At 49.2% G+C, this 25,229-nt stretch overlaps 1 protein-coding gene and 1 long non-coding RNA gene across 2 annotated transcripts in view; one reads left to right on the top strand and one right to left on the bottom strand.

Annotated features, from left to right (window-relative positions):
• ATP1A1 (ATPase Na+/K+ transporting subunit alpha 1) overlaps positions 1–14,302 on the top strand; it is a 28,661-nt gene extending 14,359 nt beyond the window's left edge. The window contains exons 7-23 of the mRNA XM_045801430.2: positions 40–157; positions 593–861; positions 1,363–1,561; positions 1,822–1,931; positions 3,718–3,852; positions 4,379–4,571; positions 5,883–6,058; positions 7,089–7,225; positions 8,011–8,161; positions 8,733–8,901; positions 9,032–9,186; positions 9,544–9,667; positions 10,873–11,018; positions 11,134–11,264; positions 11,540–11,641; positions 13,479–13,570; positions 13,943–14,302. Coding sequence (XP_045657386.1) covers positions 40–157; positions 593–861; positions 1,363–1,561; positions 1,822–1,931; positions 3,718–3,852; positions 4,379–4,571; positions 5,883–6,058; positions 7,089–7,225; positions 8,011–8,161; positions 8,733–8,901; positions 9,032–9,186; positions 9,544–9,667; positions 10,873–11,018; positions 11,134–11,264; positions 11,540–11,641; positions 13,479–13,570; positions 13,943–13,971 — 2,436 coding nt within the window. The 3' untranslated portion in view covers positions 13,972–14,302. The remainder of the gene's footprint in view (positions 1–39; positions 158–592; positions 862–1,362; positions 1,562–1,821; positions 1,932–3,717; positions 3,853–4,378; positions 4,572–5,882; positions 6,059–7,088; positions 7,226–8,010; positions 8,162–8,732; positions 8,902–9,031; positions 9,187–9,543; positions 9,668–10,872; positions 11,019–11,133; positions 11,265–11,539; positions 11,642–13,478; positions 13,571–13,942) is intronic.
• LOC123795029 (uncharacterized) lies at positions 14,240–25,103 on the bottom strand. The gene is made up of 2 exons (XR_006780303.2): positions 17,541–25,103; positions 14,240–14,619 (listed from the first exon to the last, which is right to left on the bottom strand). It is a non-coding gene; the product is annotated as an uncharacterized LOC123795029 (long non-coding RNA).
• Positions 25,104–25,229: the final 126 nt, after the last annotated feature.

Below are 25,229 nucleotides of genomic sequence, written 5' to 3' on the forward strand. Positions count from 1 at the left end.
CGTGCGTTCACACAGCCCTCTTACTTGTCTCACGGACAGGTGGACAACTCCTCGCTCACTGGTGAATCGGAGCCCCAGACCAGGTCTCCAGACTTCACAAATGAAAACCCCCTGGAAACGAGGAACATTGCCTTCTTTTCAACCAACTGTGTGGAAGGTAGGCTGTTTTAAGGCGCGTTCCTGTTCATAGCATGCTGTTTACCTTGGGCAGTAACAACAACAACAACCGTAGACATAATTTCTGTTCTGGTTTTATTGGCTCCTTGTCTGGCTATTGTGGCCAGGCACAGCAGATGCAGTTTACTTGCTGGCCGGAAGGCTCCGGAAGCCTGGGGGTATCCTCTCCCCCCACCTCCAGCAACAGCCTCCTTTGTTGGCCGTGCTAACCTGGCAGTGGCCTTTGGAGCTGCTGTCCTCCCGGATAGAAAGCCCTTCGCCAGAGTCCCCGTCGTTTAAAAGTGTATACCCCACCAAAGAGCTGGCCCTTGAAAACGTGTAGTTTTGGCTTTTTTAGCCATGCCGGGTAGTTGTGCAAAATCTGTGACTTCTTTGATGAGACGTGGTACGGTTCCCCCTCCCTCCCTTTTTTAAGGCACCGCGCGTGGCATTGTCGTGTACACTGGGGACCGCACGGTGATGGGAAGAATTGCCACACTTGCTTCTGGGCTGGAAGGAGGCCAGACTCCCATCGCTGCAGAAATTGAGCATTTCATCCATATCATCACGGGTGTGGCCGTGTTCCTGGGTGTGTCCTTCTTCATCCTTTCTCTGATCCTTGAGTACACCTGGCTTGAGGCCGTCATCTTTCTCATCGGCATCATCGTAGCCAACGTGCCGGAGGGGCTGCTGGCCACCGTCACGGTAAGCGGCTGGCGGGGGGAACCGCGCTCGCTCTTCCATCAGCCTGCATGTGAGACCCCCCCCCCAACTCCAGAGCAGCTGACTCAGGGTTGGTCACAGAGCCTGTGTGCGATTTCTCTTCAGAGCCAATGCCCGGGTTAGATAGCGAGGAGGCTCAGCATGTTTTTACATGGAAGATAGTAACCCCAGAGCCTAAATAGGCCTAAGTCTTGACCTGATCTTACCACATGATCCACAACAGTGTAACAGAGGGGAAGAATTTGGGGGTGAGCAGGAGAACTACAATGTGGTAAATCCTGGCTAATTTCACTTTTCTTAATCTCTGCTTCATGGGGGCAGGGAAAGCCCTCTATACATGTTCCCATGAGGATTCAGACTTCAGAGCATGGTTGGAGAGGTGTAATTTTAGACCAGCGTCTTCCCTATTAGGATGGAGCCAGAGTTTGTATAGAGTTCCGTCTTGGTTGAGATTGAAGTAATCTGGTTCCTAATGGTTTTTAGGTGTGTCTGACGCTTACTGCTAAACGCATGGCAAGGAAAAACTGCTTAGTGAAGAACTTAGAAGCCGTGGAGACCCTGGGGTCCACGTCCACCATCTGCTCGGATAAAACTGGAACTCTGACTCAGAACCGGATGACAGTGGCCCACATGTGGTTCGACAATCAAATCCATGAAGCCGACACAACAGAGAATCAGAGTGGTAAGGCCCCGGGCCCACCCCACACTGTAGCCTCACTTGCTCACATGACTTCCCCCCCTTTTTTTTTTTTTTAAGTTGGTTTTTGTTTTTATCATTTGGTAAGGAGTTAAGGGAATGGGTTTTAGATTTCTCTCGGCTTTGCCCTGAAACCTGATGAGTTCCATTAGTCGGGAAATGAGATGTATCGTTTCACTTTTTATGGGACCTTAATACAAAGGTAATGCATTATTTTCCTGTCTTTTTTTTCTTGCCTCCATCAGGTGTCTCATTTGACAAGAGTTCAGCCACCTGGCTCTCTCTGTCCAGAATTGCGGGTCTCTGTAACAGGGCGGTGTTTCAGGCAAACCAGGAAAACCTCCCTATCCTTAAGGTATGCTAAGGAGTTTGTTAGCGGGTAGGCTGCCCTGCGGGGTATAGGGACCCCACAAGAACCACCACCTGAGCGTGTGCCCTCTGTGTTCCGTAAGGGAACTGCTCCTCGTAGGACACCCTCCATGTGACGCTCGGCTGTACGTAGCTTGCGTTGCCTGGGGGATCCCAGAGCACTTAGGGTCACCCTGTGGTGCGTACAGGTCCAGGAAAAGGGACTCTACAGTAAAAACTGACCAGAGGTGGGAGGCAGTCCTTACCGTGAGAAACCGAATGAATAAAAGCCGGTTTTACCACTCTGAGCGTGTATCTCCTAACCCAGCAGACAGTGAGGACTGCTTCTGTGACTCGATAATCGTATTTGCATATTAGGATACAGTAGATTCCAGTAAATCCCTTAAGCCATTTATTTTCTTAAAATAGCTCAGCCGTTTCTCTTATCTTATTTGTTCTCCACTTGCTTACCGACGGTGCAAAAAGCAGCTCAGCCTCATGGAATTCATGTGAAATGTGAAATGACTGGGGTTTCACTGTGCTGCCCGGTGGGGACAGTCTCGGAAAGGTCATAGTCTCGCGGGGTTGTTTAGGATGAGGAAGACGTGTGTGAGGCCCTCTGGGCTCCCTTGTTCTCAGCAAGGCTGCCGGGGTGGTTCTGGGTAGAAACCAGGCTGTCGAGAGAAAGAAGGCTCACTTAGATGGAGCTGAGGGGGCTTCTCCTGTGAAGATGGGACCCCTGTATCCTTTGAAGGTGGTGTTCTTGGCATGGAATTGATGTTGATTAGAGGAGGATATTGTTTATCCTGGGATAAAAGTTGAGATGCCTGCTTTCATGCATTTCCTTACCTCAAAGTGGAAATCTTCTAGGCTTTCAGCAAAGGACTCAACAGGTATCAGATCTTTCCCGATTTAAAAGTGCCAGAAAGGGAGCATGGGCTGTCTTTCTGAGGATTTCAGGGGGTGGGGCCATGTCAGTGGCATTATTACTGCCCCCCCCCCCAAAAAGGCATGCAGCTCTCTTCTGCTTTAATAAGTGGCCTTTGGTAAAAACGATGCCACTGACTTCACGTTTCTTACCAAACCTGGCCACCTTTCTTATTAAACGGGGCTGCTGTGTTTGTGAACATGAATTTCTCATCTGCCTGGGCCGTCCCGAAGCAGTCAGAGTTCTCAAGTGTTCATATAACGGTTGGCTACAGCTAAGAATGTGCTTAGTGTGTCTAGTGTGTCCCGGTGTATCACACCCAAGACAAGTATGTGTTACGTCAGGTGTGGGCTTTAACTTAAAATGTTAGCTGATCATATGACTGTTGGAGCTAATAATAGCTTTCAGTTCACACCATTCAGGCCCAGGTAATTTTGCACAATTGAATTATGTTGAAAGCCCTCTATTTTGCCTTTGACACAGACAGTTTGCCCCCAGTCCTGGGAACTGAAGGGATTTTCTTTTAAATTGTAGGTGCTGTAAATACTTGGGAGTCTCACTTGGTATTTTCAGATTTGTAACCAGAAATACGTCCTTGGGAATAGTGTTGGCTTCGAGACTTTGCAACGGGGGAAGATTTAAAAAAAAAGAAAAGGGGGGCTAAAGTAGGTTAGAAGACTGTGTTATGCTCCTCCCAAGGGTGGGTGACCCCTTCAGACGCCCCTCTTCTCCCAGAGGCTGGAATTGGGGTGGGGAAAAGAGTGCAGACAGAGGAGGAGGGAGCTGGGGGGTGTGTCTGAGCGGAGGTGTTCGGTGGAGCCCGGGTGAAGCGTTGCAGGCGGGCTCACGGCTGCTGTCTCTGCAGCGGGCAGTTGCGGGCGACGCGTCGGAGTCCGCGCTCTTAAAGTGCATCGAGCTGTGCTGCGGTTCTGTGAAAGAGATGAGAGAGCGCTACACCAAGATCGTGGAGATCCCCTTCAACTCCACCAACAAGTACCAGGTGGCGTGGCCGGGCCAGGGGGCAGGCGGGGAGGACTGGAAGCCAGAGGGAGAGCTCTCGTCCCATTTGAAATGTTACAAGCTTACATGCTTTCAAAAAATGAATTCTCCCAGCTTTATGCAAGTTTTTATATTTTGCCCTGGATTAGGTGTAAGAAATCCTAATGTGTTTGAGTGTTGGTAGGATAGACTAAGCCTCCTACCGTGTTGGGGCCCTCTGGAATACTTACTTCCGGTTTGGAGTGGGGGTGTGGGGAGGGGGCGAGGTGGCCACGTATGTGTCCGTCCCTCTGTTCCCAGTTGCCTTTCAGGAAAGGCTTATGTGTGAACACGTGCCAGGGATTTAGGATGACATCCGCTGTGCTGGTGTTTTGGGTAGCATGCAAAGTAAGCTACAGGGTGCGGGACACCCAAGTTCAGAAATAGGAGACCTTGGTGGTTGTCACTGACACGTACTAAGTAGTGAGTGTGCTGAGCTCCCCGCTCCGACCGCCACACGCCGTCCACATCTCCACCCTCCTTTACAGCTGTCCATCCACAAGAACCCCAACACGTCTGAGCCCCGACACCTGTTGGTGATGAAGGGCGCCCCCGAAAGGATCCTGGACCGCTGCAGCTCCATCCTCCTGCACGGCAAGGAGCAGCCCCTGGACGAGGAGCTGAAGGATGCCTTTCAGAACGCCTACCTGGAGCTGGGCGGCCTCGGAGAGCGAGTGCTAGGTACGGGGACAGCCAGCAGCACGGCCTTCAGTCTGGTACACATTGCGCAGTGTCCTGACCTCCCCATAGCCTTCCCGGAGGGTTCCTCCTTCTCCTCGATCTGCTCCCCATTCTGAAAATAGGAAGGGCTGGAGAGATGTTTGGTGTGTTGGGGCCTCCGAGCAACAAATTCCTGTTGGTTTGCTTCGGATTCGTACTTAGACCTTTGGTCTCATGCTGGTCAGTTCTGTTTGCCTGGAAAAAAAAAAACGGGGAAGAAGAGCCTTATCATCAAACCTTTGTTGCTAGGACTATGACCTACAAACTTAATGAAATTAAAAGTATTCCCAGGGCTTCTAGAGTGAAACCATTTCCTGACTGGCACAGTGGTTGTGAATTTACACCAGAACTTATGCGTCAGCTCACAAATGACACTGGCAGTAAACTTTTCCTCTAGGGAGCTACCTGTCCTTCTGAGTGTGTCAGCCAGGGCAGACGAGAAGTACATTATACTCACTGTAGAATGTAATGGAGAAAGCTGTGTTTGCGCCGTTTTGGAGGCGGACAGATAAAAAGCCATCATTGATGTAATTCTTCCTGTTCCGCTTAGCTTAGTAACTCAGAACTGATTGCCTGGGCCCGTGCTCTGGTTCATACCTGCTCCCTCATTTGATGTGAGGTGTCTGTCTTACATCTCTCTCCACTGAAAAATCACTGTCAGGTGTCATTTCCCCACGTCTACCAGCCCAAAGTAGAAGCATTCTGTCTTCTGTGAACCCATGTTGCCACCTCCTACCACTTTAAGGAACATTGTAACCTTCCCACCACATCGCAAGAACCTCTCGAATGTCCTGGTCCTGTAGTGATGATACTATGTGATAAGCGCCTTGGGCAGAATGTGTCGCTTTGTATTTATCCTCGAGATAGCTTACAGGCTGGCCCTCACTGGTGGGCCAGTGGGTAATGGCTTTCGGCTAGATGAATAGTGAGCAGAGATGGGGGCTCAATTTTTCTAAAGAAAGCAGCAGAGACAAATAATTACGTGATTTGCAAAATCTAAGCACCCGAGTGGGCAGGTGTAGAGCCCCGAAGTCCTGTCCTCATTCCATCTTTTCCACGCTGGACAGGGCGTATCCTTTGAGGTTTGGTGATGGACTCTGCCACATGCATGGTTTTTCTGACTCCACAGCCTCCGTACATGTTAAATAAAACCTCATGGTTTTAAAACTAGACCTTGAAACAGTATTCTCAACTCAGCCTGTAGCCAGAGGTAGACCGTCTGAAGGACCAGCGGCCGCTGTCCTCACAGACCCCCTGCTGCCCTCCTTGCAGGTTTCTGCCACCTTTTTCTGCCCGATGAACAGTATCCTGAAGGGTTCCAGTTTGACACGGACGATGTGAATTTCCCTGTTGAAAACCTCTGCTTCGTGGGGCTCATCTCCATGATTGACCCTCCACGGGCTGCTGTCCCTGACGCCGTGGGCAAGTGCCGCAGTGCTGGCATTAAGGTAGGCGCACCGTGTGCCTTCTTGGCACATCTTCGTGTCGCAGGGCGCCCTGCTTAGTTGCGTGGCCCCGTGGGAGCCACGTGGTGCCAGCTCGTTTTCTCACCGGGAGGATGAGTTTCTTAGCTCCAAAGCTTTGGTTACCACCAGAAAAGGCCAAATGGTATTAAAATGTTGATGTAGACAGCAGATGAGGGATTCAAAAGAAAAAAAACACATTTGGGGGGAAAGAAATGGAAGCATATAGGAATCACTGAAAAGAGCAAAAAGACAAGGTTTTAAGTTTGAAGTACTTGGTTCTACATTGATCCGCTTGATGCAGTGACTAGCAGGTCTTCTCGGTTTTCAGTTCACTGGTTTTTTAATGAATGTTTGGTGTCCTCTGTATCTGTCTTTTTAAGTCACGGAACATTGTTGAAATGCACTGATAATGGGGCAGTTTAGCCTGCCTTGGTGCTGGCTGTCTGATTTGTTTCCACTCTCTCATTCTCGTTGGTACCACTGCCCTGAAAAGCTTTGTAGAAATGATTCCCCCACCACTTTGACTCTGTGGATTCTGAAGTGTAGTCTTCTGAATATAATCATTGGGTCAGAAAAGCAGTAACAAGATTTCGAATTCTTTTTACATATTTATGCTCTCTCCCAAATTGGTCTCTCCCATATTGGGCCAGTTTGGGGGTTTGGAGTTGCTGACCAGCAGTATGTGGCACCCTGCCCTATAGTCCGATCTGCATCAGATTTTTACCGTTGTTTCCCCTTTTTTGCCAGTTGTAGTTAAATTTGAGTTTTCTTATATGACTGTGTAAAAGGAAGAACGGACGTCGTGTATCTTATGTGATCATATACCAAGATCAGATCTGGATGTTGCTTTGTGTTTTCCATAAACAGGTGCATGTTTGTATTTTTGGTTAAGGTTATCAGTTTTAGGTTTGCATTCCTGTCCTTTTGATATTCCAAGATGAATCATCCTTAATATTTACTCCTGCCTGGTTAGGCAGCTGCACTCAGTAAATTGCCCCGTTTCTTGGTCTAGGTCATCATGGTCACTGGAGACCATCCAATCACAGCCAAAGCCATTGCCAAAGGCGTGGGCATCATCTCAGAAGGCAACGAGACTGTGGAAGACATCGCTGCCCGTCTCAACATCCCAGTGAGCCAGGTGAACCCCAGGTAAGGCAGGAACCTCAAAGCCTGGTTGGCCTTGAATGTGCAAATGGGGGTCGTTGGGAATCATCAGCTTGGTTCCATGATGGTCTGCTTCTAGGCTTGCTCTGAATAGGGAAGGCCCCTGCAGTTCCAGAAGGCAACCTTGTCCTTGCAGGGGAGGGTTTCAATGAGAGCGGGTCATTACAGCCGTCACTTAGGTGGTGCTTACGAATTCTCAGCACCTGCGTGGTAACCTGTGAAGGTAGGTGTTAGTCCCGCTTTGCAGAGCAGGGAAGCTGAAGCTTTGTCCTACGGCGCACTCTGCAGCCGAGCCTCCTGGTTTCATGCTGTTAACCGCGGAGCATACGACCTGACACTGAGCACCAAGTCCGTTTCCACGGCCACACTAACTTACCCAGGTAGTTCAGGCCATAAAGGAACGTGAGCAGTAAAGTACAATTAGTAACAGAGACAAAGCAGGATCGTTCTGGTGTTTTGTTAGTGTGGGGCTCTCTCACCCACTCGGGCTGTGAGAGGGTTTGGCCTACTATCTAGAACTTGGTCGTATCATTCCTGTGGGTTCTGTATAAAGATCGGGAAAGGAAGGGGAAAGGCAGGCCGCCCCGCAGGTGGTTGTGCGTCTTGCGTGAGCTCTAATACGCACGAACGTGCCTTGTAACCTGTGGACTGCTGCCCAGATAGAAGCCCTTACGTGACGGGGAAGACCCCCTCTGGCCGCGGGCTGTCCTGCAGAGTGCGAGCATCGCGCGGGTGAAGCGGTGGGTGACTTTTTCCCCATCCTGATCTAGAGATGCCAAGGCCTGCGTGGTACACGGAAGCGACCTGAAGGACATGACCTCCGAGCAACTGGATGACATTCTGAAGTACCACACGGAGATCGTGTTTGCCAGGACCTCTCCTCAGCAGAAGCTGATCATTGTGGAAGGCTGCCAGAGACAGGTTAGCGGGCAGCCAGCGGGCTCTGTGATGGCAGCAGGGCCAGAGACAGGGCCCCGATTTTCTTAGACTCCCCGCCTGTGTGCCGGTAGAAGCTCCTGGCACGGCTCCAGTGAGAAGGGGAACCTGATCACGGCTTAACAGAGCCACGCACTTGACCACACATGTCTTCACCGTGGCCCAGTCTGAGGCTCCACACTTCCTTGGAATAGCAGTCCAGGCTCCTAATGTCTACACTGGGGATGTGAATAGCCAGGAGATTTGTCCCATACCTTGAAAAGACTTTAAAGGAGTAGGATTTTCCAGAGGTCCACTCACCAGAGGCCCGGCTTTGAGGGGCCCTTGTTAGTAAGGGGAGGGGCTGTGTTTGTCATCACTCCTTAATTCTGTGCTTGGATAGTGGCTGGGTGGCTTCTGGCTGAGCCGGGTCTGAGCCTGCTGAGAGTCTCCCAGGAAAGGAAGGGGCAGGGTCTAGAGTGAGGAGAGGCAGGTTGAGGCATGTGCCTGGGGTGCCTCGACCCCTAGGCCCCTGGACCGTGTGGCTCTTACAGACCCACCCCCCTTCTTCTGGCAGGGGGCTATCGTGGCTGTGACTGGCGACGGTGTGAACGACTCTCCAGCCTTGAAGAAGGCAGACATTGGGGTTGCCATGGGGATTGCTGGCTCCGACGTGTCTAAACAAGCTGCTGACATGATTCTCCTGGATGACAACTTCGCGTCAATTGTGACCGGAGTAGAAGAAGGTGAGAGAGCACTGTTTAAAGTGCTCACCAAAAACTCATCCCGGTACTGCCCGTCTCTGTCTACTCCTCGCCTGCCCATCTCTTTAAGCTCTACAGGAAAAAACAAAAAACCAACCTCTTGCTCTCCCAGGTCGTCTGATCTTTGATAACTTGAAGAAATCCATTGCCTACACCCTGACCAGTAACATTCCAGAAATCACCCCCTTCCTGATATTTATTATTGCAAACATTCCACTACCACTGGGGACCGTCACCATCCTCTGCATTGACTTGGGCACTGACATGGTAAGTGACTGGCACGGCAGCGACAGACCCTCCTCGCTCACCTGCTGCTGCGACACCCAGTCAGGCTGGGCGGAAGTGGCACCCGGCGTGCATCATGGCCTCGGCCCCTAGGAAGCGGCGTTCCCGGTCCTCGGGGCAGCTGGCAACGCCTGTCTATCAGATAGCAACATCATATGAAAGGGAAGATTCTTTTTTTTTTCTTTTTCTTTTTGATAGGACTGGTAACAGCATCTCCTAGTATGAAAACCAGTTTTAAAGGGGAGGGGGCAAGGACTTTATAACAAAACGTTCATGGTGTCAGCTTCCTGGTATCTGACGACAGCTTTTGTACTCTTCCCTCTCGCCTCTCCTCCCCAGGTTCCTGCCATCTCCCTGGCGTACGAGCAAGCTGAGAGCGACATCATGAAGAGACAGCCCAGAAACCCCAAAACGGACAAGCTTGTGAACGAACGGCTGATCAGCATGGCCTACGGGCAGATCGGTGAGTGCCCCTCCCCCCCCAGCACTGAGCGGGAAGCACAGGGGAGGCGGTGGGGGCTCAGATAGGCTTGGTTCCTCAGGCTTCAGATCTAGCAGGAGGCAGAACATAGGGTGAGACGCAGGGGAGTGTTGTACGAGATGCTCTCGGGCGAGAAGAAATGTTTTGCTGGCTGCCCACTTACTTCCTTGTGGAGACTGGAGCTCTCGAGACGGGGCTCGGCTGCCTGAGCGCTGAGGCTGCCCCTCGGAAAGCGAGGCACGGTTCATTCAGAGGCGGGGTTTCCTGGAGACAGAGTGTCGGTCACTAATTTGGGTAGAGAGTTAGGCTTTGAAGAAATCACGTGAGCTTGAAGGTTTGGCTGGTGGGTCACCCCCAGTGAAGGCCCTGCACCCCCACCTTCCCCACCCCCAGGGCTTGAGTCCCGCTGTCTGTGGAGCATGACCAGCCGACAGGTGTTCTCTAGGTGGTGGGCAGTGAGAATGCCCTGTGATCCTAAACGCCCTGCCTAGTGGCCTTCAGGAGAACCCGGGGAGGCCACCAGGAGCAGCCCAGGCCTTTGGATTGATGGGTTGCATCACTGTGGACACTTGGGTGAAACGGAGCAGCTGAGTGCGTTGTGGAAATACGGCAGAGACTGGTTAACGGTTGCTCACCCCCGTGACAAGGACTTGGCTGATGGCCAGGAAGACCTAACTCTGAGGAGGACGACTAGGGTCCCGAGCATGGGATGAAATCCTGCCCTAAGGAGCTCAGGGTGGTGGGGTGGGATCAGGTGCCAGGGGAGAAGGGTCCTGAAAGTGGGGGAGGGGGAGGGTTGGGTTCGAAGGTGCCACATTCGCTATTTGGAATGTGTGAAAACGGAGAGGGGAAAGAAGTCACACTGTAGCAGAGATCTACAAGAATAGGGAAGCATTCTTCCCCTAAAAAGGCTCTGCCCTGGGAGAGACACGTGATCATATGACAGCAGTGGGTGTTTCAGAGCAAGGCCTGCGTGTCTTCCCCTTTTAAAGCCCGAAAAGTGACTCAAAAGGAGAAGAGGGTGCCAGGCGAGGGCTGTGCCCTTGGGGGTCCTCCGTCCTCCCAGTCCTCTCTCAGCCAGTGCCCAAGACGGCCCCGAGGTACTGTCCCAGGCCTGCCGCGGCGGTCAAATGAAGTGTGTGCCGGTGCCCTGGGACCAGGTTAGGACTGTTCTTCCGCACCTGCAGGTATGATCCAGGCCCTGGGGGGCTTCTTCACGTACTTCGTGATTCTGGCTGAGAATGGCTTCCTCCCCACCCACCTGCTGGGCATCCGCGTGGACTGGGATGACCGCTGGATCAACGATGTGGAAGACAGCTATGGGCAGCAGTGGGTGAGCGAGGGCCTGAGCAATGGGGAGCTCCTCAGGCCCCCGAGGACGGTGGCCGCTCAGCCCCCGGCCGTGCGGGCCAAGCGCCGGGCTCATCTGCCTGCCCTCTGTGTTTCAGACCTACGAACAGAGGAAAATCGTGGAGTTCACTTGCCACACGGCCTTCTTCGTCAGTATCGTGGTGGTGCAGTGGGCCGACCTGGTCATCTGTAAGACCAGGAGGAACTCCGTCTTCCAACAGGGGATGAAGTGAGTAGAGGACGGTCAGGGCCCTCAGACAAGGGGTCCGGTGATCTCTCAGTTCTTTGCAAAATCCTGGCACCCGACACATGGCAGTTTCTGGAATCTCCCATTTGGAACAGATTTAGAAAGCCGACTGTGATTCTCCAGGGCTGCTTTTCATCTGCCCTCAAGTTCCTGAGTACAACATTGATACGTAAAGACAGTGGTCTGCCATTGAACACACAGCGTTAGAAGAGAAACTCCGATTCGCGTTCTTAAGCTTTCTCTCCCCTCGATTTTAGGAACAAGATCTTAATATTCGGCCTCTTCGAGGAGACGGCGCTTGCTGCTTTCCTCTCCTACTGCCCTGGGATGGGGGTGGCCCTGAGGATGTACCCCCTCAAGTAAGTCGCTCCTCACCTGGCCCCACAAAGCGTGAGACAGAGGCGAGACTTCTCTCCTGACGTGCGCTAGTAGCTATTAGTTTCAGGAATCTGGGCTGGCACGTACGAGAATTCCTCGGGACTGGAAATTAGGAAGCCCTGACCAGGGTGCTTAGGATTTGGCTGAGATCAGGCCCAACAGACACTGGGATGGCTCTCCAGTTACCTGCGTGAGTGCACAGGTCCCCAACGTCAACAGTCCGGTTGTCATTGGGGTCCTGGGGCTTGGGGATCAGGTGCACATCTCACCTCGCCCGTCCCATCACAGGCCCCCACCTCCGTGGGCCTCTGAATCCTCTGCTCTCGAAGGCGGTGGGAGAAGCTCGAGGTGGGCCATGGGTAGAGTAGACCAAAGGAAGCCCACCACTGACTCTTTGCTTAGAACCAGACTGGCCTCTTCAACTCAGTGAAGGACTTCGTGGTAAACTGCGTATGTGAAAAACACAGGTTTATCAGAACTGCGAATTCTAGTAGCCTGACGCCTTCCCTCAAGTAGCGAAGCTCCGTCGGCCTCGCTGGCCTCTTGTTGGGGCTGTACAGACATCCCCTCTGTGCAAGGGTAGCCTGGCATCTGGGGTCTGTCTGCTGTTGTCCAGCTGTCTTTTCAGCCTTCTCTTGTAGCCATTCAAGCTCCTGTTAGGTGAATTCAATATTCTCTCTCCCTGCATATGTCCTTGGTAAGGATGCTGCCTCCCACCCCATCAGGCCAGAGAGTCCGTCAGGGCTGATTTCCCTGGTTTGCCCAGTGTGATCTCGCCCTCCTGGACACGTGCATTTGCACCCGTTCTTTGCTATTACTTGTCATTCCTGCTTCCCACTAGGTTGTCAGCCTTAAACTCTCCTTTGACTGTATCCCTGGCACGTTACACAGAGCTGGCATACACGGGGGCAAGCCTTTTCCAAGTTGAAGCCTATGAGCTGAGTCATTGTTTGTCAAGGGGAGGGTAGGAGAGCCCAGTTCCCTAACAGGCTAAGTTGGGGAGTCACACTGAAAGGGAGTAGTGCCTCCGGCCATGTTCTGTTCTGAGAGAGCTCGTTCCTCAACAGCTTCTACCTCATTTGGAAGGTGGGTTAGTTACTCTGCTTGGCTGAGTCAAAGGAGGTCATCCTCTCTTAGCTGAGGACGCCTAGCCCCCAGAAGGGGAGGAGAGTGCCAGGCCTCTGTCCTGGGACAGCCTCCCTCACACATTGACCATAGAAGTTGGTCGTCAGGAAAGCACGGCCCTCTGACCAGGCTGCCCCACGCACCTGTCTCCAGGCTGGGGACCGTGGCAGCAGCCCGCCGGGCTCCCAAAGGCCTCTGCTCTGTGAGGGCTCGGCTGTTTTCGTTCCCCAGCACTGGGATTCAGCACACAGCTGCCTGAATGCAGGGGGCAGGGAAACTGGTTTTGACCCACACAGGCAGTTCTTAATCTACAAAATGCCAGGACAGAGATACAGGTCACACTCGAGCTGCTTAAGCTTTAGAAAGCGAGGAAAGAAAATGTCCCTTTGCTGTGGGATGGTCCACAAAAAAACCCAACTCCCCCTACAAACCAAATCCTAAAAACCAAACTAAGGGTGGGAAGGGGATTCGTTCGGAAAGTCTGCAGTCTGCTTTCCTCTGCTCCTGTGGGCTCTGGGTACAGGGAGCAGCATTCTGTTCTCAAGGACATGCTCGGTGGCCCACAGCGATGGCTAGTGGTTAGTCATGACTGTACAGGGCTCTTCCTTCCAGGCTCTTCACTGTCGCTGAGGATACACTTTCTCTTCCCTTGAATGGTGTTCACGTGTAAATCGTACCTGCCTCTCTTTCCAGACCTACCTGGTGGTTCTGTGCCTTCCCCTACTCTCTCCTCATCTTCGTGTACGACGAAGTCCGAAAACTCATCATCAGGCGACGCCCTGGCGGTAATTACAGACCTTTTAGCTTCCGAGGGGCGTGGGGGAGGGGTGTGGGGGAGGCCACAGTTCTGTGGCTTCTGTTTCCTCCGATCAGTCTGGTTGGCTGAGGCCACTGGACTGCCTGCAGCCACAGTCCCTACCCCAGAGGGTCTCAGACTTAACTAAAACCCAGTGTGATACGGTGGGAAGTCGGTCAGAAATCTGAGGCATCTTCCCAATTAACATGTCCTTTCTAAAAACAAAAACCATTGATGTCCAGCACTGAATTTGGGTGAACACCCCCCGCCCCGGGCCTTGTCACCCCCGGGTCGCTCCTCGTCACTCCTTCCCGCACTGTGCACTAGACTGACTGCCCGTGTCTCTGTCTGCTGCCTCCAGGCTGGGTAGAGAAGGAGACCTACTACTAGACCCCGTGTCCTGCACGCCGTGGGGCATCACGCCACACACTTCGCACCCACCCCCCACCCCCTCTTTGTGTACTTCAGTCTTGGAATTCGGAACTCTACCCTGGTAGGAAAGCACCGAAGCATGTGGGGGAAGCGAGACGCCCCGGAATGAAGCATGTAGCTATATGGGGGGGAGGGGGGAGGGCTGCCTGAAAAACATCGTCTATGGGAATGACAGCGGGGATGGTTTTTACGTGCCTTTTTGTTTTTGTAAAAAGGAAAACTTGGAAAGACTGAAAGAATACATTTTATATCTGGATTTTTACAAATAAAGATGGCTATTATAATGGAATCTGTCTCGTGCCCTCATCCCTCTTGTGGCCCGGATGTCTGAGTGCGGTTCTCCGCGCAGCCCAGTCACCGGCACCGACCGGGACCTGGTGAGCAGCGCGACCCCAGACCCACTGAACCAGAGCTAACCGGCCATCTGGCTTCACCGGCTGTCTAGGCGATCCCGAGTCACGGTCAGGTTTGAGAACCGCTGTTCAGAGGCTCTGGTTCTGAGGAGACGGCCTCGCCTGACCCGGTCTCCTATGGGCCCCTCGGTGAATGGGCTCGTGCTAACTCCACCTGCTGCCGATCCTCTGCTTCTTGGTGGAAAAACACGTCCTGTGAAAGATTAAGTCGCTTGGTGTAAGAACAGTCGCCAGCCTGGTCCCAGCCCGCGGCCCACCGGCCACCAATCGGTCCCCGCCACAGCAGCCTCGAGCACTGTGCGGTGTGTCTGAGCGGCAGAGACCGACGTAAACACACAGTCCCGCGGCACGTGTGTGTCTCCCGACACTTCCCTTTCACATAGCTTGCTCCGAATGTAGCAGCACATGGCTCCGTTTCAGAAAGTGCTCGTGTGCCAGGAGGCACTTAAGAAAAAAAGGTAAGAGATCTGTTTACTTCAGGGTCAAGTCTGAGAACGCCTGCTTTCAGAGAGGGAGTGTAAAACGCCCTCCTCCGTCTGCCGGCCCGGTACTCCAGCCTGAGGGCTGTTGACTAGCCCGCTCCGAGGCTGTCCTTGCTTCAAGCAGGTAATTCCAGAGTCCTCAGCGCTGGCACCAGCGTGAGCGTGGGCTGCGGGTGATCAGAGGAGGAGTTCAAGTATTTTTTTCTCCTCTGGAAGTTTAATTCGCTGCGCATGCCTCTTGCCTGCCACTCACTTCCAAGCCGAGCAGACGGGAGGGGAAGGGAGACAGAGAATTCCCACATACTGGCTGTCACTGTCCCTACCCCCTCCCACCGGAGGAACTGGGAGGGCTGGGTGGTCTGCCCTTAGTCTAACCCAGCAGTTCCTCCCCCCAGGACTTTCACCCCGGGATAAGCTCTGCACCTGTCAGCCAGTCATCTTAAAGAGCCATCTGCCCAGCCCCACATAAGGAACCAGGAGGAAGCTAAAGAGAAAGTTGTCCGGATCACCGGACCAGGGGACAGGTGGTAACTGGCTGTTGGAAGACATGCTGGGCTTCTCGCTGTGACAGCAGTCATGAGGCCCCTCCATGTGCTGGAACCTGCACAGCCCTGGCAAATGTGCTGTCCCCGCCCCCCCCCCCCACCCCGTCAGTGTGCTTTCTGGCACCCCCGGAGAACAGAGCAGTAAACACACTACTACGGTGACAGCGGGCTGACACGGTCAACGCTAGGGGTGACCCCAGGTAGTCCCCTACTCTAAGCAGCCCGAGGCTTCGAGACACCCGGAGGGAGGGTGAAGCAGGACCAGGGGAGTCTCTGAACCTCCCGTCCCCTTCCACCAGAGCACTTCTACCTTCTGACAATCCTCTGAAGCAAAAGTTTTATAGCCCAAAGTTTGCTCTGGAGGAAACAGCTAAGTGATGGGTAAAACTGGTACCCAAACCAGGCTTCCTAAGGGGCCAGATCTTTCCAAGCTTTCTAAAAGCAAGACTCAACGCCTGGGTTCACTGCTTCACACTCAGATTCTCCCTTTAGCCCTGTCCGTAGTAGCTAAGAAAGGTTCCAGAACAATGACAGAAGCAGCTCCTGAATACTGACCCCAGATACTGTCCACCCCTACAAATCTGCAGCGAAACCATGCCGACCGACCTCCTGCCTCGACCTGCTCACTTCCTCCTCATCCCTCCGCCTCCTGGCTCCCGTTAACACTAGTCCACTGACAGGGTCCTGCTTGAGGTCACCACTGACCTGCTTGTTACACCAGCAGCACATCTCAGTCGCTACTCAGCCTCCACAGCACCTATGCCTCCATCACACACTTCCCGAAACCAGACCCCTTATCTTTCCACCATCATTATCGCTGCCCAGTCCTTAGCTTTCAGCCTCCTCTTCGCCTGCTCCTTGGCCGTTCATTTCCTCAGGGAGGTCCCCATACCCTTCCCTCTGCCCGCCTCATAATCGGGTTTCTTAACACGACATCACCCACATGATGGTTTCCAACCCCTCAGTCTGGTCCTCTCTCCTGAGTCCCCAGATCCTTGAATCCACTTGTCTATTGCACATCTGTATCTGTTCAGAAAGCATAACATGCTAGTCTTAACCCCAAAGACAAACCCAAGTTCAAGGGCTCTCAAAATGAACCTGCCCTAGGCAATGCCATCTATCACCTGTTGCCCAAATCAGAAAGCTGGTAGTCCCATGAAGTTTCTGTCTCCCATACTTGCTGTGGCCCCTGCCACCATGCAGTCAATCACCAATCCCTGTCCGGTCCAGGGTGGCTGAGAACAGGCCTTGTGTCCTAGCCTAGACAGTCACTTACTGACTGGCCATGGGCACAGAATTTTGCCTCTCTGTGTAAAGGATTCTAGAATAAGGATGACATTTCAGAATTGTTGAAAGGACTGCAATTACACGTAAAGACACCAACACAGTGGCTGGTGCTCGATAAATCCCCTTCTCTCCCAACACCGCCCTTCACTCCTGGCCAGTCTGCTTACTCTCGGCCTTCCTCTAACCCAGTGCTTCTCTGCGTGTTGTCTCTATACCAGAATCACCCAGGAACTTAATGGAAATGCACCTTCTCATACAGAGGGACTGAACCTGAAACTGGAGGTGGGATGCAGCAATGTGTTTTAGTAAGCCCTCCAGGTGATTCTGATGCACGCCAAAATCGTAGAACCATGGCTCTGTCCCACCTTCCAAGCTCCACTTGGCTGCCTCGACTCTAGCACATACACGCCTCTCTGCTCCTTCATTCAGGCTCCTGGGAAGTCCCTCCTATGCTACACACTGCAGCCCCCACAGTCCTGCAAGTCCCCTTGGCAACCCCTCCCCCACTGCCCCCCACCTCACCTCGTGTTGGCCTGACCTGCATTCTCCTGGCTAATTGACTCAACTTTCTGGATACCATTCAGGCGTAATTCCTTCTTGGGAAAGGCTCAGTGGGCTCTTGCGTTTTGCACACCTAGCACTTAATGCCTGTTTATTAGTGTGTTCCCTGGTAAACCACAAGTTCATGAGCATACAGTCCAGGCCATACCCTCCCCAACATGTGGCACATTCAGTACTTGTTGAATGAATGAATGCTCATTACCAGACTTTTTCCCATATTTTTAACATTTCGCCCTTACCTTGAATATCAGTTTCTTAAATCAGAGCTGACACTTCACCCAAGAGAAATCCATGCCCAGGTCTACCAGCAATCTGAGTTAGGGCCTCTGCCTCTGTCCTAAAACTTTAAAATTGAAAATTAGAGAGGACTCAGAAGAAGCCATGCATGGAATTAGGATGTCAAGAAGGTCAGTGGGAGAGCATGACCAATGATGGTAGAGGGCAAAGAGATCTACGGACGAACACAGAGACACCAAGAGGGACACAGGTCCTTGGACACGCCTGGGTCCCAGAGCTTTTGAATCCCTGTCTTAGGCCTCATATGATCTCATAAACTCTCCCAGCCCTCGCCCCAACTAGGCTGTTATCTCCTATTAGATAATTGATCAGTACTCTACTCCTTCACAGAACTCACAATACTGTTATTCAATTATGTAATTATTTATTTCATATCCACTTTCCCCTGCTAACCCGGAAATTCTGTGAGGTCCAGGCACCTGTCTTTTCTGTTTTATCCCTCATGCTCAGCTCAGTGCCTTAAAAAGAGAAGTTGGCATTCAGCACGGTGGCCAGTACTCCCTATTTAAGGAGAAAGGCAGGTTTCAGTTCAAGATGGTGTCACAGGAAGATCCTGAACTCCCCTCCTTCCACAGACATATGAAATCTACAGCTGTATATGGAACAATGTCCCCTGGAAAAAACCCTAAAAACTAGAGTGATGCCTACACATCAGGCAAACAAGAAACCCCACACTGCAGCAGGTATGCGAGGCTGAAACACAATCTTGCCATTAACCCCACCCCTGGCATGAGTGCCCGCAACTGGAGGGAACTCAAAACCGAGCTTTCCCCTGAGAAGCAAAGGCTTTGTACTCCACATTGGGCACTCCAGCTTTTAAGACCTTCACCTGAGACACAGCCCCCAAAACATTGAGCATGGGAAACCAACGGGGTTTCTGTCCATGAGACCCTTAGGGCTCTATAGCAAACCAAGAGAACTGCTCTTGAAAAGCCTGTGCCCAGACTTCCTCGCCCCAGGGACCAGCATAGAAGCAGCCAACTGAGGCACGCAGGCTTTCTGTGAAAGGGGCTTATTTGCTGATCCGAAAGCATCAGCCTGAGGGGCCAGCTTCTAATTAAGCACACGGTTCAGGCCCTACTGTCATCCTTTCCAGAGAGCTCAGCAGGCGGGTGCTACCTTCTCGCTTTCCCTCTGCCACACTCCAGAGTGCCAGTATCTCCTGGAGAGGAGCTTGTCCATGTGTCTGGTGCCCCAGCTTTTATGGCTGTCACCCAGGGGAGCCCCTCGATCACCGAGCACTCAGTGACCAGCAGGGCGTGTGTTCCTGGATCCCATGGGACTCTAACAATTCAGGGAATGGTTCTTGGCCGGCTGTCACTACCAGGGCACTGCACAGACAGCAGACTGAAAGACACACCAAGTCTCTGTGACAGACCTACTTGCTTGTTCAGGAGCTTTAGCCTGAGGGACAGACTTCTGGTTTGGTACATACCTAAGGGCCTACTAAGATGCACTGTGGGGATGGAGGCCGGGGACGCCATCTTTGCACTGTCCCTCTGCCTTGCTCCAGACCGCCAGTATCTCCCAGAAAGAAACTCGTACACTTGTCTGACACCCTAATGTCTGGGACTACTACCCAGAGGACACCTCAGATTGCCTGGCTCTGGTGTCCAGGAGGACTTACGCTTGCTGTCCCACAGAACTGTATGTATTTGCATTCTTTAAAAGTTGCTGCCTAAGGGTCTGGCTTCCAATCAGCCTGAACCTAGGTGCTGACTAAACTCCTCCCCTTTGGGACGCTGACAGATCTTGGCCCACCCTCAGTTACTGGGAGCCACCAAAACTAATGCTTGGACATTCACAAAGGTTTGAGATAACCATAAGCTCAGGCAGGGTTGAACTCTAAGGTTCATTTCCTCCATGAGGCCACTCCTTAAAGATGGGAAGAGGGGGTTACTTTATCTGATGTGTAGAAACCAACACAGGAAGCCAAGGAAAAGGAAGAAAACGGAGTATATTCCAAATGAAAGAACATGATAAAACCTTGAAAAGGTACTTAATGAAACAGAAATAAATGATTTATTCAATAAAGAGTTCAAAATAGTGGTCAAAAAGATGCTCACCGAACTCAGGAAAAGATGGATGAACGTCACAAGAAAATATAAGAAAATACCAAAAATAAAAATATAAATCTCACTGATAAAGGTAAATATACATATTTACAGAACAATTTAGAATAATCTAATGTTGTAAAGATGGTGGATCAATCAATTTAAAGCTAGCATGGAGGTTAAAAGACTATGATGGTTAACAGATACACAAGATAAACAGATACAGAATGTGACATTAAAAACCTAAAACGTGGGGGCACCTGGGTGGCTCAGTTGGTTAAGCGACTGCCTTCGGCTCAGGTCATGATCCTGGAGTCCCGGGATCGAGTCCCACATTGGGCTCCCTGCTCAGCAGGGGAGTCTGCTTCTCCCTCTGACCCTCCCCCTCTCGTGTTCTCTCTCTTTCAAATAAATAAAATCTTTAAAAAAAGAAAAAAACTAAAACGTGGGGGTGCGGAGGGGAGTAAAAATGTAGAGCCTTAGAACGCATTCAAACTTAAGTTGTTATCAACTTAAAATATACTGTTATAAATACCAGTTGTTATATGTAAGCCTCATGGTTGCCACAAAGCAAAAACTTACAGAAGATAAACACCGAAGACAAAGAAATCTAAGCATACCACTGAGCGGCTCATCAGATCACAAAAGAAAATGGAAAAAACAAAACAGCCAGAAAACAATTAACAAAATGGCAGTAAGAATATACCTATCAATAATTACTTCAAAATGTAAATGGACCAGCTTCTCCAATTGAAAGACAGAGTGGCTGAAACAATTAAAAAAAAAAAAAAAGACCCATCTATTGCAGCCTACAAGAGACTCTCTTCAAACGTAAGGACACACACACACTGAAAGTGAAAGGATGGGAGAAGATATTTGATATTCCATGCAAATGGAAACCAAAAGAAAGCTGGTGCAGCTATACTCATAGCCGACTTTGAAACAAAGGCTGTAGTAAGAGACAAAGAAGGGCATTATAGAATGGTAAGGAAGGGGTCAATCCGACAAGATGATTTACCAGTTGTAAATATTTATGCACCCAGTGTAGGAGCACCTAAATATATGAAGCACATATTAACAGACCTAAAGGGAGACACAGACAGTAATATAGTAACAGTAGGGTAATTCGATACTGTACTTTCATCAATGGATAGAGCATCCAGGCAGAAAATCAATAAGGAAACATCAGCCCTATATGGCATATTACGTATCTGTTAAAAAGATCATCTGATCTAGACAATATACCAACCAAAAGCAGCAGAATACATATTCTTCTCAAGTGCACATGGAACATTCTCCAGGACAGATCGTATGTTAAGCCACAAAACAATTCTTAATAAATTAAAAGATTGAGGGGCGCCTGGGTGGCACAGCAGTTAAGCGTCTGCCTTCGGCTCAGGGCGTGATCCCGGCGATCTGGGATCGAGCCCCACATCAGGCTCTTCTGCTATGAGCCTGCTTCTTCCTCTCCCACTCCCCCTGCTTGTGTTCCCTCTCTCACTGACTGTCTCTATCTCTGTCGAATAAATAAATAAAAAATTAAAAAAATAAAAATAAAAAAAAATAAATTAAAAGATTGAAATCACATCAAGTATCTTTTCTGACCAAAATGGTATGAAACTAGAAATTAAGTATAAGGAGAAAGCTGGAAAAATCACAAGTATGTGGAGATTAAAAAACATACTACTTAAAACATCAAAAAAGAAATCAGGAGAAATCAAAAAGTACCTTGCACTTATCATAATGAGCACTGAGTAATACAGAATTGTTGAATCACTATATTGTACATCCGAAACTAATATAGCACTACATGTCAACTATGGTGGAATTAAAATTAAAAACTTAATAAATGAAAAGAGTTACCTCGAGACGAATGAGAATGGAAATACAACATACCAAAACTTACGATGTTGCACAAACAGTTCTAAGAAGGAAGTTCGTAGTGATAAATACCTACCTCAAGAAACAAACAAAAAATCTCAAACAACCTAACTTTACACCTCAAGGGACAAAATTCAAAGTTAGTAGAAAGAAATACATGACAAAGATTAGAGCAGAAATAAAAAAGACAACAGGAAGAAATCAATGAAACCAACAGCTGGTTCTATGAAATGAAAAAAAAATGACAAAACTTTACATATACTAACCAAGAAGAGAGAGAGGCCTCAAATAAAATCAGAAAGGAAAGAAGGAACATTATAACTTATGCCACAGAAATAGATGAGATCATGAGAGATTATGAACAATTATATGCCAATAAATTTGACAATGTAGAAGAAATGGATAAATTCCTAGAAACATACTAACTACCAAGATTGAATCATGAAGAAATAGAAAACTTGAACAGACCAATTACTAGTTAGATTGAATCAGTAATCAAAAATCGCCCAAATAACAAAGTCCAGGACCTAATGGCTTCACTGATGAACTCTACCAAACATTTAAAGAATTAACACTAATCATTCTCAAACTTTTCCAAAAAATAGAAAGGGAGGGAACACTTCCAAATGTATTTTATGAGGCCAACCTAAACCAAACAGGGATGCCACACGAAAAATTTACAAGCCAATATTCCTGATGAACATAGATGTAAAAATCCTCAACAAAATATTAGCAAACAATAAATTAAAATGCATTACATACATTAAATACAATATATTACATTAAATACATTGAAGGATCATATACCGTGATCAAATGGGATTTATTCCAGCGATACAAAGCTGGTTTAACACCTACAACTCAGTCAACATGATACACATTAACAAAATAAAAAAACAATTGATGCAGAAAGGCATTTGACAAAATTCAACATCCATTTATGATTAAAAAAAAAAAACTCTCGACAAAGTGGTTACAGAGAGAACATACCTCAGCATAATAAAGGTCACATATGACAAACCCACAGTGAACATCACACTCAGTGGTGAAAAGCTGTAAGTTTCTGCTCTAAGATCAGGAACAAGACAAGGATTCCCACTTTTTCACTTTTATTCAACATAGTATTGGAAGTCCTGGCTAGAGCAATTAGGTAAGAAAAAGAAAGAAGATTGGTTCCGGTCCAAGATGGTGACACAGAAGACCCAGAAGTCACCTCCTCCACAGACACACCAAATCTACACCCACTTATGGAGCAGCTCCCCCTGAAAAAGAACTGAGGGATGACCAAACAGCTTCTGCACAACAACAGAGAGACCCTATAGAGAATGGCAAGAGAGATGAAGACACGGTAACAAAAGAAACTTCTAGCCCCGGCACCGTGAACTGTAGTGGGGAGGGTAACACTGCGGGACCATGAGCAGATTCATCTACTCCGGAGCACAGAAAAAAGCCATGGTTTAAAAGTGCAACTAGAATATAAAGAAACCAGCGTAGACCCCCACAAAATGGCAGGGCTGCTGCTGGAACTCCCTCTGGGTCAGAGGGACTGGCAAACACCATGAGATATGTTCCCCTTCCACCTTGATAACATAGACAGGAGCAGGATCCAAGCACCTTAGCTGGCCTGCCACTTTTTTTTTTTTAAGATTTTGTTTATTTATTTGACAGAGAGAGAGAGTGAGCAAGAGAGCACAAGCAGGGGGAGCAGCAGAAGGAGAGGGAGAAGTAGGCTCCCCACTGGGCAGGGAGCCCGAAGTGGGGCTTGATCCCAGGACCTTGGATCATGACGTGAGCCAAAGGCAGATGCCTAACAACTGTGCCACCCAGACGCCCCAGGCCTGCCACTTTAGTGAGCCCCATCCCCCAGCCCACACAAGCCCCAGGTGTCCCACCAAGGTGGTCCCAGTGCAACGTACACCAGGATACCACGGTCAGTGCTCATTACAGCTCCAGCTATCTCCTCAAGGTGACACAGGCACAAAGCACACTGGAACACTCTAGGCCTGCACCACTTCAGTTCCAGATGATTTGCGAGAGCACCCCCAGCACAGAGTGCCTCAGGAACCTATGGCTCATATCTGCCTCAGCTCCAACTGCCCTAGCAGTGTGCCCATGTGGAGTGCCTCACAGCCCCCTGGCTTGCACTCACTTCAGCTTCAGCTGTTCTCCCAGGGTGCCCTCTGCACTGAGAGCCCTGAAACGTCCCTGGCCCATGCCCACTTCAGCTCTAGCCATCCCACCAGGGCAGCTCCAGCATGGAGTGTCCCAGGACCCTCAGCCCACACCAGCCACATCTCCACCCAGCCACCCTGCCAAAGTCACCAGGCGCACACAGTTTCTACAGTTTCTACCACACACAGAAACATTCCCTCAAATTTAGAAGTAGCCGTTCCACCTAATTCATAGAAACAAACACAGAAAATCAGGCAAAATGAGGAGACAGAGGACTATGCTCCAAATGAAAGAACAAGACAAAACCTCAGAAAAAGAACTAAATGAAATGGAGATAACCAATCTATCTAATAGAGTTCAAAGTAATAGTCATAAAGATGCTCACCAGACAGAGAAAAGAGTGGATGAACTCAGAATGTCAAGAAAGGGATAAAGAATATAAAAAAAAAACTACTCAGAGTTGAAGAATACAACAACTGAAATGAAAAATACACTAGAAGGATGCAACCGGAGGTTATAGGATGCAGAAGAATGGATCAATGATCTGGAAAACAGGAGAACAGAAAGCACCCAAATTGAACAGCAAAAAGAAAAAAGATTTTTTAAAAATGAGGATAGGTTAAGGGATCCCTTGGATAACATCAAGTCCCAGAAGGAGAAGAGAGAGACAAAGGCACAGAAGAATTATTTGAAGAAATAATAGCTGAAAAGTTCCCTAACCTGGAGAAGGAAACAAATATCCAGGTTCAGCAAGTACAGAGAGTTCCAAGCAAGATGAATTTAAAGAGCTCCAAACCATGACACATAATAATTAAAATATCAAAAAATAGAGATAATGAGAGAATTGTGAAAGCAGCAAGAGAAAGGCCAAGTGGTCACATATAAGGGAAATGCCATAAGACTATCAGCTGAGTTTTCATCAGAAACTTTGCAAGCCAGAAGAGAATGGCATGATATACTTGAAGTACTAAAAGGGGTGGGGGAACCCCACAACCAAGAATACTCTACCTGGCAAAGTTATCATTCAGAATTGAAGGAGAGACAAAGAATTCCCCCAAACATTAAATAAGTTCATCACCATTAAGCTGGCCTTATAAGAAATGTTAAAGTTACTTTTTTATTAAAGTGGAAATGGCCATAATTAGAAGTAAATTAGAAAGGAAAAGATTTCATGAGTAAAAGCAAACATACAGAACAATCACTTACAAGGTTAGTACAAAGATTTTAAAAAGTAGTAAAAATCAATTATACCTAAAAATGTAAACTCACAAAATAAAAAAGATGTGAAATATGATAATATACACATAAAATGTAGAGGGAGGAGTAAAAATAAAGTTCTTCAAGAATATGTTCTAACTTAAGTGACAATTAATATAGACTACTATATACTTAGGATGATATATATAGAGAGAGAATATATATACTTAGGATATATATATATATATATATATATATATATATATATATATAATTTTATATATATGAGTCTCAGGGCAATCATAAACCTATAATAGATACACAAAA

The sequence above is a fragment of the Ursus americanus genome, chromosome 12 (assembly GCF_024610735.1).
Source record: "Ursus americanus isolate L20-20 chromosome 12, mUrsAme1.1.p, whole genome shotgun sequence".
Classification (NCBI taxonomy): Eukaryota; Metazoa; Chordata; class Mammalia; order Carnivora; family Ursidae; genus Ursus; species Ursus americanus.